At 43.7% G+C, this 15818-nt stretch overlaps 1 protein-coding gene and 1 pseudogene across 1 annotated transcript in view; one reads left to right on the plus strand and one right to left on the minus strand.

Moving 5' to 3' along the window:
* LOC126092092 (zinc finger and SCAN domain-containing protein 22-like) overlaps positions 1-15818 on the plus strand; it is a 759840-nt gene that overhangs the window by 579230 nt on the left and 164792 nt on the right. The window contains exon 6 of the mRNA XM_049907515.1: positions 5853-6018. Within this exon, the coding sequence (XP_049763472.1) occupies positions 5853-6018 (166 nt within the window). The remainder of the gene's footprint in view (positions 1-5852; positions 6019-15818) is intronic.
* LOC126093098 (5S ribosomal RNA) lies at positions 4494-4611 on the minus strand (annotated as a pseudogene).

The raw sequence follows: 15818 nt of genomic DNA on the forward strand, positions 1-15818 counted from the left end.
TTAAACTAACTACAGCGGATGTTGAAAGTGACCTCTATTCCTCTCTTGCCATTTTTTGGATCTGGTTGGCAAGCTGCTGAAGGCGGATCGAAAATGGAGTGGCGGAATTGCTGCAGTCTCAACCGTAATGTTCTGCTGTATTTCTTGAAGATTATGAGGATATCTTCAACACACCTTAGGCCTGAGAGCTTCCCGTACAAAGTAATTGCACTCTGCCACTTAAGGTTACCTGGCTGGCCAGCTAGAGCCACGACCAGACTTATCCCTGCTAACAGCTCTGTCAGCCGTGGAGATTGTATAAATGTGCTCCGAGGTTCGGCTGGCTGTGTGGGCAATAGCTCCATCCTGCTGGAAGTAACTGTAGGTCATTTCCTCCTCCGTTAAGGCTGCCACAGGGGATGGAACCAGTAATGCAACACGCGGACACTGCACATCAAATCCGAACCCTCTGATCTGATGATGTTTCGTGGAAGTTATGCTGATTCTCCGCTGCCGAGAACCTGTGATTCTGTGAGCTGACATAGCCACTCAGATGAAACCAGGTTTTAGCAGACATAAAGAGCACACCCATGTTCAAGACTTTCACTGTTATCTCAGTGAAATCACAAAACTGGAGGTGCTGAGGACTGTCTGCTGCCTGTAGTGCATGAGCAACAGACACTCAGCAGGGATGTATGTGCAGGTCAAGGTGGAGTATTCAAAAATGGTTCAAATGGCTCTGAGCACTATGGGACTCAACTGCTGTGGTTATCAGTCCCCTAGAACTTAGAACTACTTAAACCTAACTAACCTAATGACATCACACACATCCATGCCCGAGGCAGGATTCGAACCTGCGACCGTAGCAGTCGCACGGTTCCGGACTGCGCGCCTAGAACCGCGAGACCACCGCGGCCGGCGTGGAGTATTCGTCCACATGGTCGAAGTGATATGCCGGTCTCTTACAATAATTGTTGGGTTGATTTGGAAGGACTCTGATCCATTTTCTGGTGAACCACAGCCACATTTTCTGGTGTCCGGGCACGTTTCGATGTGTTTCTTGTTGTTCAAAACAGATCCTATCTGAAGCCATTTTCTGACACTTTGCTGGCAGTTTGACACCATTAAACTTTTCAGGAAACAACATACCACACGGTGTTCACGCCTTTGTTGTCGCTTAACTTTCCACAACGAACACCATCTGCTCCACTGTGAGTACCATCGTCCCGTTTGACCTGCTCCACTGGCAGTGATACGTGGATGCGCGTCACGGGATGTGGCTGTATGCATGCATTCACGCCCCATCTATTCCACTCGTCCGGGCCACTTTTATTTGCCGCCTCCCTCTATTTCGCAATTGTTGCTGTAGACGTTATTTCACAGCAGAGCTTTTTACGAATTTCTTGTGTTCTGATCATTCTTCCCAGCGTATTCAAAAGATATTCCACTGGATTAAGGTCTGAGCTCTGTGTGCGAAACTTGAAAATACGGGGAGTATGTCACAGACGAACAACTTTCGCTGTATGCTTATAGTCATTGTCTTGTTGAAAATAATTATCTGTGCCTAAGCCGAAGCTATTAGCACCATTTTCCACATTTTCCTTTAGGATATTTAAATACTGAAATCTACCCATGTTACTTTCAGCAAAAATAAGTTTCCCAACAGCAGATGTAGACGTGCTGTTCGAGTTCTGAGCCATTGTAGAATCAGGGACTTGTCAAATAACAAGCGTGCGGGTAGTGGGGCAGAGGGTGAATATTTGGGAGGGGATTTCCCGGACGGCATTTACCTTAGAAGCAAGCGAAACCCTTCCGAAACATTGGTTAGAACCGAGGCAGACGGAAATTTTATTGTCGGAATAAAAAATTAGTTCATTACCAGCTTCAAGATATTCTCTTGTTCATTGTAAGTGCGCACAGCCATCGTCGTCAGGTAGGACAAAGTAGCTACCATAAAGCGTTAAAAGTTATACGTGTGCAACGGTGTGAGAGATTTTGGTTCACGCTGGTGTGTAAACCAGAGAGATCAGCGCTTAGCAGATAAAGAGGCAACGCCGGCGTGTGTAGGCCGCGCAGTGCAGGTGAAGAAGATGGCACGGTGTCCGTCCCGGCGGAGAGCGATGGCCGTGTCCGACTGTCTCCGTGTAGCACGGCGTCCGCGGAGGCGCAACCAGCAGCTGGCTGCTAGCTGCCTCATCTGCATGCGTCAGGGCGCATGTCCGCGTCTCTGGAGCGCGAGGCTGCCACACCTGTTAGCATTTGTCGCTGCCCCCAAGGTACAAGCGTACTTGTCCATCTGCAAGACCGCGCCGTCTTCATGCTGTACTCCAGCTCAAGGTTAGAAGTCGTCCCATCATGAAGCCATTCGACTTTGCCTTAGTCGTTTGGCTACCTGGATGTACATGCCGTTTTTTCGTATCTGAAATGCTTCCATATATTTATTTATTTACTGTTGGTGCATTCTTCCACCTAAGAAATAGAGCAAATCGTAACTTTTTATCGTTTATAATAACAAGTAACAATATTATTCGGTAACTATTTTCAAGGAAATAATAATTATCAGCTGACCCATTAATTAACAAGATGAACCAAAATTGAAGATCTCGGACATCGTAGTGCAATTTCTCGCATTTCAAATGTTCAAATGTGTGTCAAATCATATGGGACTTAACTGCTAAGGTCATCAGTCCCTAAGCTTGCACACTAATTAAGCTAAATTATCCTAAGGATATATACACACACCCATGCCCGAGGGACGACTCGAACCTCCGCCGGGACCAGCCGCACAGTCCATGACTGCAGCGCCTCAAACCGCTCGGCTAATCCCGCGCGTCTCTCGCATTTCATCCTGTGCATATTTTCGGTAGAAATTTCGTCGTGTGCATATTTTCGATAGAAAATGAACGTTAAATGGTTCAAATGGCTCTGAGCACTATGGGACTTAACTTCTGAGGTCATCAGTCCCCTAGAACTTAGAACTACTTAAACCTAACTAACCTAAGGACACCACACACATTCATGCCCGATGCGGGATCCGAACCTGCGACCTTAGCGGTCGCGCAGTTCCGGACTGAAGCGCCTAGAACCGCTCGGCCACTCCGGCCGGCAATGAACGTTAAAAAGGGCAGTTTGGCAACAATATACTGAAATGCACGACACGTATCTTCACATGCAAATGTGTAATTTTGCATTAAAATACTCGGATTCGTGATTTCCACTGCGGGTCTAGTTGTAATTTCTTTTTGTTTTCTAATTTTATATTTCTGGAGTCTTACAACAGATCTTATACAAAAGATATGCGGTCATGGGCGTCTGCAGAAATTTTTCCAAGAGTGGCCAGATTTAAAATATGTCAGTTTTGATATAACTGATTCTGTGAGTCTGAAAACGTATCGTACCCCAAGAATTAAACTTGGCAGTAAGTACACAATAGTTATTGTATCTGAAAAGACTGACATTTATCTACGAATTTAGTATTCTTAACGTACATTACTTTGGTGCCGTATTTTAGGGTAGATTTCTTTGGTACCTAAACGGAAATCATATGACAGTAGCAAACGAAAATAATAATTTTTTATGTTATTATTATGAATAAGGATGTCCCCTCCCTCGCTTCAACCATCTAAAATTACAACCACATACGATTAACTACAGATTACCAACAAAAATGGCACATTAATACTCATCGAAGTGAACGAACTTTAAAAATAGCTTATACAACTCTTCTATATGTAACGCCTTGTTTGCTTATAAAACTCACGTCCGTTCACATTAACGAATTCATTGGATTATTTTCATGTCTGCGTTTTAGTGTCAACTTGCTTAAAACAAGTTGGACGAAATAGTTTCTGAATACTACATTTTTTGGGTAGGTTGCCCAGGAATTACATACGATTTACATAGACAGAGAATATTTGTCGTACATATTTTTACACGGTGTTGCTAAATTTCCCTTCTTTGAGGCCAGTTTTCTACCGTGGATACTTTTTCGGCTACTTTTTTTTTTTTAACTCGTGCCACTCTGATTCGTCTCGTGTGATTTTTTTCCACTGTTTCATCCCCTACCTCAATTTTCTCGTAGGCTGCATGGTAACGCATCTGAAAATGAAAAGAATATAGTGTCTAACAGTTCAGTTTCTCCACTGTGGCAATTAGCAACGACCCGACATCCTATTCTCTTCAAATATTTGGGTAACGCCCATATCCTATAACAACATCGATAATACCCCTCTAGAGTAGAACATACTTAAAGCTTTTCCCTCACACTGGAGAGAACTCGGACGCGTTGTCCTTTGCGACGTGTTTCTCCGTCCGAACAGGCCTCGGAAGGCGCAAAGGTACCGACCGACCGCCGTGTCATCCTTAGCCCACAGGCGTCACTAGATGCGGATATGGAGGGACATGTGGTCAACACACTACTCTCCCGGCCGTATATCTGTTTAAGAGACCGAAGCCGCTACTTCTCAATCAAGTAGCTCCTCAGTTTGCCTCGCAAGGGTTGAGTGCATCCCGCTTGCCAACAGCACTCGGCAGACCGGATGGTCACGCATCCAATTGCTAGCCCAGCCCGACAGCGCTTAACTTCGGTGATCTGACGGGAACCGGTGTTACCACTGCGGCAAGGCCGTCATCATCGCGTTATACAGGAAGTTATTTCTTCGCTCGAGTTTGCTTTTTCCTATAATTTTTCTGTGTCGCCTCTTCGTCAACAGTGTACTATTCCCTTATTTCTGATGATTGGATCCAAGGGGCAAATTCCTAATATTGTGGAAAAATATTCTGCTTCCACAGAATTGGTCTTGTAAGCCTGTGCAAACTTCAGTAATATGTTCTCCTGCAGTGTGTGTAGAGCTATATCATATATAGCTCGCCTTGTCCTATGCAACCTCACACTTGCAACCAACATACTGGCTGTTAAAAATAAAACTGACCCATAAAGTATTTCTTGAACACTAAGGAAGGCAACACAACTGAGATCATGTGCCTGGGAGTCCGCCTGCTTGGCTGAGTGGTAACTTGCTTGCCTACCCTGCAGTGGGCCCGGGTTCGATTCTGGCCGGGTTGGAGATTTTTTCCTCTTGTTGACTGGGTATTGTGTTGTCCTCATCATCATTTCATCCTCACCACCAGCACGCAAGGCGCCCAATGTGGTGTCGACTGAAAAAATACTTGCACTCGGCGGCCGAACTTCCCCAGATGGGGCCTCCAGGCCAACAATGCTAATTTTTTTATCTCCCTGGGAGTGGGTGATGCAAGATGGGTTGCCTACCTTAAGGCGCATGAAACATTTTCTGAGCTAGTGATTCCACCCTCTAGTATAGAGGCAGATACGTCTTTATAATGATTTATAGAGGTAGATGGGACTTATTTAGGCTAATCGTTGGCGTTCTATTCATACAACAGACATTACTGCCAGAAACTTCAATGATTTTGTGGAAAGTTTGTTTCTCATCAACATTCAACCCCAAATACTTTACTAGCTGCTCTACATTGTTGATCGATTGTAAGTAATTGTTTTAATTTTTTGTCTATCGCAGTTTGCCTTTGGTCATCACATACATATGTTTGTAAACGTTTTAAGTTTGATTTCATAAAACATTCGATTAATTTAAAAAATGTCTTCGATTTGACGCCCCTGCTTGCGTGGCCAGTATCACTGTACAGTATTTCAAGTCGATTGTCATTTAGCGTCATGGTCATGGCACCTCAGAGAAATCTGAGGTAGTCACCTGGAGTCAAATCCAGGGTCTCAGAGCTGTACTTTTGATCACGAAAAGCAGATTATTTTGTTTATTGTGCCTTGAGCCCTTAAGCCAAGCTTCGCCTATGAATAGTACTTGCCCACTTAGCACTGTGTCTTTCTGATTCCACAGGAGAAGCCCCACAAGTGCGGTCTGTGCTCGAAGTCCTTCCCCACGCCCGGGGACCTCAAGTCGCACATGTACGTCCACAACGGCTCGTGGCCCTTCAAGTGCCACATCTGCAACCGGGGCTTCAGCAAGCATACCAACCTGAAGAACCACCTCTTCCTCCACACCGGTGAGTACCCCTTGCTGCTTAACGGTGGCAGGGAAACCAGATCACGAATATTTTCAGAGGTTCCACAGCGGAGTCTACCGAAGAATGAAACTAGAGAAGGCAGATTTCACCAACAGATCCAGTCTATATAGGGTTTACCATATTTTAGTTCCTTCGTTAAACAGATGGCAATAAAGCCCAAGCTAAGCAGTTCGACATAGGAATCAATGCGATGTTGATGGTAGTGTACACAAGGAACAGCAAACATCAGTAGAAACTGTGTTTTCGAATTGATGTATACGCTCTCGGGACGTAAAATCAAAAGAAAATCACGAGCAAGTAGCGGAGGGTACTTTCTACCACTACTAGACGTTTCCTTTCCTGTTTCAGTCGCAAATAGAGCGAGAGAAAAACGCTGTGTGTCTCCATACGGGCCCTAATTATACTTTCCTTGTCTTTGCGGTCCTCATGCGTAATGTGCGTCGGTGACAACAGAATTGTTCTGCACTCTACTGCAAATATAGGTTCTCTAAATTTTCTCAACATTGTCCCTTCAAGAATTCCAATTTTAGTTCAGGAATCACCTCCGTAACACCCGCGTGCTGATCGAACATAATGGTAACACCTCTAGCAGCACGCCTCTGAATCGCTTCGATGTCTTCCTTGAAGTTGGTCCGGTGGAGATCCCAAACACTAGAGCAATACTCAAGAACGTCCACGCTAGAATTCTATTCGCAGTCTGCTTTGTAAATAAGTTACACTACTCTAAAATTCTCTACATAAAATGAAGTCCACCACTCGTCTTCGCTACTGCTGACCTTAAGTGCTTGTTCCCTATCAAATTTGCAATTTTAGTCTTAATATTTATTTGACGTGACTGTGTCAAGCAGCTGAACACGAATGGTGTATTCTAACAATAAAGGATTGTTTTTCCTACTCATCTGCATTAACTTGCTCTTGTTTGCATTTAGAGCAAGCTGCCATTCATCACAACAAATAGAAATACTGTCTAAGCCATCCTCTATCCTTCAACTGTCGCTCAACGATAACTCATTCCCGTACAGATAGTGCGTCCCAGTTCCGCTAGGACTTCTTATGGGAAATTCTAAAATCCAATGCTATCTCGTGGCGACTGAGGCTTTACGATCCTTCAATTTCCAGCAGTAGCGGTGTAGAAGGTCAAAGCGCTAGCATCGCTGAAGCACGCCTCCTGAGCGAGTGTAAGATATGTGTCTGAAACTCGTCGCAAAATGGTTGTGGAAGAGCGACGCAGCCTCTAGTTTTCTGTTGAGCTTTGTGCTTTTTGGGCGAGAATTGGTCGAATCCGATCTGAATACTGATAGCCAGTAATCTGGTCGCCCTCCATTACATCGCTTCAGTCCACAAAGTGAAGATCGTGCGAGAGTTTTTAGCCAGCAAACGGATCACAATCCTAAATCACCGGCCCTGTTCGGGGAATTTGGCCCCAGACGACTTCTGGTTGTTCCCCAACTTGAACTTGTCAGTGGAAGCATACGTTAACGACACAGTTAACGAAATCCAAGAAAACTGCGCTGCAGGACTAAATGCAATTGCAAAAAAGAACTGCAGTGACTATTTCAAAACACTTTTAAAGCTATTTCAGTTGTGTATGGATTCAGGGAGAGGCTGTTTTGAATAACTACAGTGATTTTGTGAAGATAATACACGACTTTCGTTTTTCATAGCCACAGTCCTAACGGAACTGGGACCCACTAGGTACTACAGCGTCATCAGCAAACAATCGTAGATCGCTGCTCAACATATCTCTAAGGTAAGTTATGTGTGCAGAGGATAAGAGCGGTACTGTCACGTTTCCCTGGGGAACTGCTGACGACACCTTTGTCTTTGACGAACACCCGCCGTCGACGAGAAAGCACTCGTTATGTTACAGAAGATGTTTTCGAGTCACGTCCTTATATGGGAACCTATTCCTTATTTTGCAGTGAACACATATTGTGTAGTGGGGCGATCACTCTGTTGTAGAAATAATTAAAAAGGCAAGATCGCTTAAATACTGTTTACTAGATGACCGAATTCAACACACTAAAGGTGCCATCATCGGATCTGTGAAGATATAACATGACAGGTTTGAGGGAGGGCTTACATGAGTTACACTATATGCATTACTATTAGTACAGTACCACATACCTGAATGTAGCTTAACATTTAAAAACCATTTGGATATAACGATACATGAGGCAGACCAGCTGAAATAAAATCATTGTCACAAAAAAAAAAAAAAAAAAACTGCTTTCATGGTCATTCTTTTCCATAAGATATGTAAAACCTTAGTCACAAGATAAAACTATTTGGTACATGACCGCTGCTCGACTAACAACGGTCGGCATCACACTGTCCTATTCCGCGCAGGTTTACCTGATGCGATTCCAGTGGTTCACAACCGGTTCAAAATGGTTCAAATGGCTCTGAGCACTATGAGACTTAACTGCTGAGGTCATCAGTTCCCTAGAACTTAGAACTACATAAACCGAACTAACCTAAGGACATCACACACACCCACGCCCGAGGCAGGATTCGACCTGCGACCGTAGCTGTCGCGCAGCTCCAGACTGTAGCGCGTAGAACCGCTCGGCCACTTCGGCCGGCTCATAACCGGCCACTAGATAGCGCTGTCCCACGGTATGACCACTCAATACTACCACAATACAACTTGACTATTACTGCTAATCAAATACCCATGCAAAGAACACTTTCGCCTACACTTACTATACATACTATGCATACTATACATACTATGAAATACGGTCATCCAGTAAACAGTATTTAAGCGATCTTGGCTTTTGAATTATTTATATTTCTTATTACTGAAACCTTCTTTCATGGTTCGCAGGATACGTGTATGAGGAAATGACAAGCGTATTCTCTCACGAGCAATGATTTCTAAATCCGTGCTGATTTGTTCAAATGGATCAAATGGCTCTGAGCACTATTGGACTTAACTTCTGAGATCATCAGTCCCCTAGAACTTAGAACTACTTAAACATAACTAACCTAAGGACGTCACACACAACTATTCCCGAGGCAGGATTCGAACGTGCGACCGTAGCTGTCGCGCGATTGCAGATTGTAGCGCCTAGAACTGCTCGGCCACCCCGGCCGGCCTGCTGATTTGTGCCCATAAGCTTTTACATACAGTAATGTATTCTCAGTTGTGAATCTGGACAACCACCAGCTGTAGAATGGAAAGACGACGATGAAAATTTGTGCTGCACTGGGAGTCGAACCCAGATTTCCCACTTACCGCGAGCGGTCACCTTACCGTTACGCAATCGGTCCACAACTCACGACCAGACCCAAAATTCCATATGTCGTCAACCATGTATCTACGACCTTTACAAGCACACCAGTTATGTATGTTCCTGTACGGGCGAGACATTTTACTTGATAGTCACTTGCACGATGTCGGCGGATAAATACGACACTGGAATACGAGTGCTATTCCGAATTACGGTGCATTATTCCTTTGGACGTGCATGCATCCGACGGACCTTTGAAATTCGTCGCCGTGGTTCCCTGCCGCTAATGCTTGGTATCGGTCAGGGTGACCGTGTCGCAAGACGAATGGGGGGCAGCGCAGGCCGTGGGCGCGCGCATGATGGATGTGTCCCCCCCCCCCCCCCCCCCTAGGTTGCAGCCGCCGGTGACGTCAGGCGCCCGCCGACTATTGGAGATGGATGGGCGCGCCTAGCCAGAACTCGGACGGGTGGCTCATTAAACGCTCGTCTGCCTCCCACGCGCCGCCGCCCTGCTACTGTGCGCTCTGTTTGGAGAGCAATCGTCTGCCGGCCCTCATCCAGATCGTAATAGCGAGCTTGCGAAACATACACCCACTAATACTATCCTGCAGCCTGCATATCATATTCGTATTAGAGTAACTGTAGCTGTGCTATACAACGGCGTGGCTCTGCGCTATTTACTAGGGGTGTTCAACAGATATTGCAATACATTTCTTTATCGACCAGTTTCGGTTAAAAAAAATGCGGAATTTGTCGTGGAATATCGTGAAATATTCCCGCTTCAGCCGCTCTGTTGTTCAATTCTTTTATGTTACTTAAAATCCGTCTTGATTGCAATTTTTTTATTATTATTCATATGACCGGTTTCGGTTCATTCAGAACCATCTTCAGATCTGATATTTCAGTTACAGGAGTAACCCGTCCAAATCCAGCAACTTTCACATGCTACAGTTCATGTGACGTAGCATGTGAAAGTTGCTGGATTTGGACAGGTTACTCCTGTAACTGAAATATCAGATCTGAAGATGGTTCTGAATGAACCGAAACCGGTCATATGAATAATAATAAAAAAATTGCAATCAAGACGGATTTTAAGTAACATAAAAGAATTGAACAACAGAGCGGCTGAAGCGGGAATATTTCACGATATTCCACGACAAATTCCGTCACATGTGACGTAGCATGTGAAAGTTGCTGGATTTGGACGGGTTACTCCTGTAACTGAAATATCAGATCTGAAGATGGTTCTGAATGAACCGAAACCGGTCATATGAATAATAATAAAAAAATTGCAATCAAGACGGATTTTAAGTAACATAAAATCACTGATTGCTGTTATCCCATAAGACATTGTCTGTTTTAGCAATTCTTTTATCTTGGCGGCTCGCGTACGCCCGCGGAACGCGGGAGATGGCTGCGTTGCCAGTTGCAAACGACGCACGCGCCAAGAGAAGCAGCCCCATAGTATAGTATAGTTCGCAAACTTACGCGCTGTTTATGAAGTAAAGCCACCTCGGCCGCATTAACCCTTTCGCTGCTACAGAGACAAGCTCCCTGCATTCCACGCTGTGCGCGATTTTGTCATCACTGCACTGCTCGCCTGTGCAGACACACGGTGTTCCGACTGAATGGACACACTTTTAATACTGTCGCAAAAAATATATTTCTCAATATGAACAGTAAAACAGCGACTGCGGAAGAGAAGATACACAAACAAAACAGATAACATGAATATTGTATGTGTGCCTTTTCATTGTTTTTAATTGTTGTGAAAAGAAATATTGGAGGACAAAATTAGAGAAACCGAAAACTTATTATGATTATAATGAAGAGACAAAGCAATAGAAATTTCAAAAAATTGCATTCAAACGACTGAAATTCATGATGTAAGACACTTCTATATTGCTTTTAAATAAAGAAAATACTACGCACCGAACAAGGATTGAATTCTGAACCTTGCGCTTTGCAGCCAAACACTTTAACCATTACACTACCACAGCTCGTCGTCCAAGTGAAATCCTGGAGGACTATAAAACATTACGCAAAATACCGACAAACACTGTTTGTAGGACTATGAATTACTGACGTTTCGTGGAAGTACAATAGGAAATAAACAATTATCGCTGTTCTTTATTGCAAAAAAGCGGTTTGTGAGAATGATTCAAACACTTTCCCTTGCTATTGCCTGAATTAGGAGGCTTATTGCTTCTTTGTTTTAATTAATTAATAGAATATGAAGCAACTGGTATAAAGAATGCTTTTTCAAACTTTCTATAAAAGAAAGTCTGCTATCAAGACATTGCTTTTTTTCAATTACTTTATTTATGACTGAATGTTTCTAAAACAGAAGACACTCGTCCATGCTCTGCACTGCAATCGAGCTCTGGCTACGTCGTTCTCTGTTCATTGGCTGACTGTGTTTTGTGACGTCAGATGCGCAGAACGAACCTAAACTCGGCCGCCGTCGTAAATGACGCGCACTATAGTTCCATGAAGTTCCGATGGTGGTGGCGCTATACATGGGCTTCAAGCGACGTCTGCAAACGGAGGTGTGTTCCAAGCAGAGAGCTGTCATTGTGTTTCTTTTGGCGGAAAGCAAGAGCATCGCACACATTCATAGGCTCTTGGAGAATGTTTAGAGAGACATGGAAACGATCAAAAGCACGGTGAGTGGTTGGACGAAGCGTCTGTCATCATCGCAAGATCGCGGAAAACCACCCGACTTCCAGCGTACGGGAAAGCTGCGACCAGCTTTGACTCCTGCAATGTTGGAATGTGCGGATATGATAGATCACAATTGAACACCTCGCTGCATAACTGCACGTCTCTGTTGGCAGTGCTGACACATTCGTCCACCAAAGGTATGTGTGGGCTGGGTTCCTCGCCACATAACAACATGCCATAAAGAGCAATGAAGGACCATCTGTGCGGGATTGCTTGTGCATTATGACCGTCATCGTAACAACTTTGTCGAATGTCGTATCTGGCGATGAAACATGAGTTCATCACTTCAAACAGGAAACAAAACGTCAATCCATGGAGGGTCGCCACACCACCTCTCCTCCGAATGATATGTTGAGAGCGGCACCCTCAGCCGGTAATGTTATGGTGAAGGCCCTGTGGCACTCTGAAAGATTTATCCTGTTTCATGGTCTCCACCATAGTGCAACTAGTATTGTGTTTCCCTCAGGAAACTGAAGAAACGACTTCAGCATGTTCGTCGCTACGAAAATGTAAACCAACTTCTCCCACTCCATGAGAACGCAAGGCTTCACACAAGTCTGCTGATCCTAAAGGAGATGACAAAACTTCATTGGACTGTCCTTCCTCATCCACTCTACAGCCCGAACATCATACCTTCTGACTTCTATATGTTTGGCCCAATGAAGGATGCACTCCGCGGGAAACAATACGTGGATGACAGGGAGGTCATTGATGCAGCAGGACGTTGGTTCCGACCTCGACCAGCAGAGACCTACTACACGGACATATAGGCGCTCTGAGTAAGAGTCCGTAAGGCCGTAGGACTGAACGGATATTATATTAAAAAACACAGTTTTTTAGCTGAAAGAGTGGGGAATAATACGGTGTATGCGAATCACGAGTACAACCAACCTGCTTTCAGAAAAAAAGTATTGCATTTACGTACGTGATAACCCATTTCCCTCTGCTTGTTGACCTGAAATACGCAAAATGTATGGCAATTGCAACTCCAACGTCTTGTGATTGAAATGAACGCTATACGAGTTGAATGATAAGAGCCACTTTACTTTACTTTACTTTACACCCAGAAAGTTGATTTATCTACGTCATCCAGTTTGATGCCATTTCACGTTACACTGTCTTTCAGTTTGCTTGACTTGTGTGCATATGGATGGCAATGAGTTGCGATTTTGAGGGCTTCCGTTTAGAGAAATTATCCTCTTAATTTTATGACTGGGCATTTAAAGCGCGTGTCAGGAGTTTCTGTGCAACATTTAAGGACGAAAGCGACTTTCGCATGGTGTCCCACTGCCAAGTAACACAGCTCGCTGAAACTTGGACCATGCGTAGAAAGAACTGATACAATATATTAGAGAAGCTAACTCAAAAAATACGCAATGAGACGAACAGAAACGACAATAATTATACTGTAGTCACAGCAGTCATGATGTTCCTCTGGGCATTACAAAAGGTGGAACATCGTGCTTAATAGGGTGTGTAATCACCACTGACGGAAATGTAGACTCTGTTATGGGCTCCCATTCTGCCCATAAGGTTGGTAATGAGTTGTTGTGATTGGGTCTTCATTGCCTGCACTAGTGTCGTTGATAACTGCTGGATGGTTGTTGTTTCCGCCGGCCGGTGTGGCCGAGTGGTTCTAGGCGCTACAGTCTGTCGCAGGTTCGAATCCTGCCTCGGGCATGGATGTGTGTGATGTCCTTAGCTTAGTTAGGTTTAAGTAGTTCTAAGTTCTAGGGGACTGATGACCTCAGATGTTAAGTCCCATAGTGCTCAGAGCCATTTGAACCATTCAACGATAAAGAAGTTCCACGAAGCCCTATCGGAAAAATTTTTCACCTTCAGATTAAACAACTCATTCCTCACGTGAAACCTATTCGCAGTTGCGAATACGGTCAACTATCAGATGCGTAAGGGAATGACGACAATGAAAAACCATGCCGGACCGGGACTCAAACCGGATTTCCCGCTTTTCGCGAGCGGTCGCCTTAGCCATGAATCCTCAATGCGTTTCTCCTCTATTCCTTATAAAAGTGTTGTGGCCGTGAGATATATATTTTTTCATATGTTTCTCGTTTGTGTCTTCGAGTTTGTGCTACCTTTATTCATTCCATCAGCTTCATTCTGTCATAATGCTGATCGTGCCAAGTCTGTATAATTTTACTGCGACATGGACAGTAAAAACTAGTGTAGCTTTACAGGCAGAAAATGACTCAATAAGAATAGCTCAAGGTGTGATCTAATCGGACATGCAGAGGAAAAAGGCGCATTGTGTGGAATAATTTACTGCCTGTTCTCAAACGAAGCCTAGTAGTAATTTGCTTTTTCAGCCGCGTATCTCGATTTGTCTTAGCTGCAAATAAAGCGATTCGTAATCCAGCAACTGTATGTTTGAATAATAAATGATAACATGTGACATTTAGGCTCCTTGCCTGTTTCCATGACAGTCGCTAGGTCGTGCATTACGACAATCGACCATCTTATACCCACATCGCACGGGGGAAGCATTTTACGTTATGCTGCTCATCTGTGGGGTCATACTATCCGTGGCTACTATATAAGCAACTTAATAACACATTTTCTATCTACGTAAGCGTTACATTCATAACAGTTCCTCAGTTTTTCTCATCTCTTCGTCACTACCATAGAGATAAACATTATTATTTGCTTATTTCTCGATTTCTTCGTGTTTGTAATGTTTTTGTAGCCCATAATTCATTGGCAATGCTACGTATTTCACAACGTGTTGAAGCCATTATTATAATATCGAGTTATATACCCGTAAGTACACATGAGAATATTCAGTACAATTCCGGCAGGAAACAATCATCAGAATATTCACTACCAGGTCCACTTCATCATCAAATCGTCCTTATGTCAGAGACACGGCTACGTGTTTATAGGGCTTTTCCCATACACAAAATTATGCCGCTGATTCTCTCAAACTAAATCAGCTGCATTCTTCTCGATTGCTCTCTGTCTTCTACGCCATCATGTAGGAGAAAATTGTGGCTCAAATTGACTTCACGGTCGAAATTTTTCTGAGGAATATTTTCCAAAAACATGTACATTTTCAAACTTTCACCAACTGTCTGTTGTATTGTCTACTCAATTTACATTTAATATCCTACTCGATATCACATCTCGGAGTCCTATAAGTATTTTACATCGATGTTCCTTAAGTCTAGTGACCCGTAAAGTAACGATTTAACTACTTTGCCCCCCTCCTACCGTATTTCTCTTCAGAGTCAACAAAGATCTATTTTGTGAAAGCCGCTTTGCCCAGGACAATTTCCTATTCAATTTTATTTTAGCAATAAATCTGAAAAATACTTACACAGATTGTCATTATTATTACGTTCTTGGTCACTAGTATTTCCCAATGTTTCATAACGTTTATAAATTGCCCCAAAACACAGAACACACGGAAACAAAGAGCTAAAATTAAATAGTATGCTGTAAATACGTTTTTGATCACACAACATAAAGTGTCAACCACATTAAAACCTTCCTTCCAATGTTTTATAGTGGAATCCGGACAGAACACAAAAGAGAAAATACTTAGAGCGCTGCTCCTGTCATTACCTACCATTTGAAATAAGATCGTCCTTTAGTGACGTTGTACACAATAAACAGTCGTGTTAGTGTTACCTTATTTATTCTTGGATATCTGGACGTTGCCCCTGTATACATTACCGACTTCATGTCAATACTTATATTCTGTCACACAAAGTCACATGTATTTCCATTTCTGCATGAGCGTTGGGCTCAACAACTCGGTAGCCACGCGAGAGTGGACGATACACTTTACCGATACAGGCA

Source organism: Schistocerca cancellata, chromosome 7 (assembly GCF_023864275.1).
Source record: "Schistocerca cancellata isolate TAMUIC-IGC-003103 chromosome 7, iqSchCanc2.1, whole genome shotgun sequence".
NCBI lineage: Eukaryota > Metazoa > Arthropoda > Insecta > Orthoptera > Acrididae > Schistocerca > Schistocerca cancellata.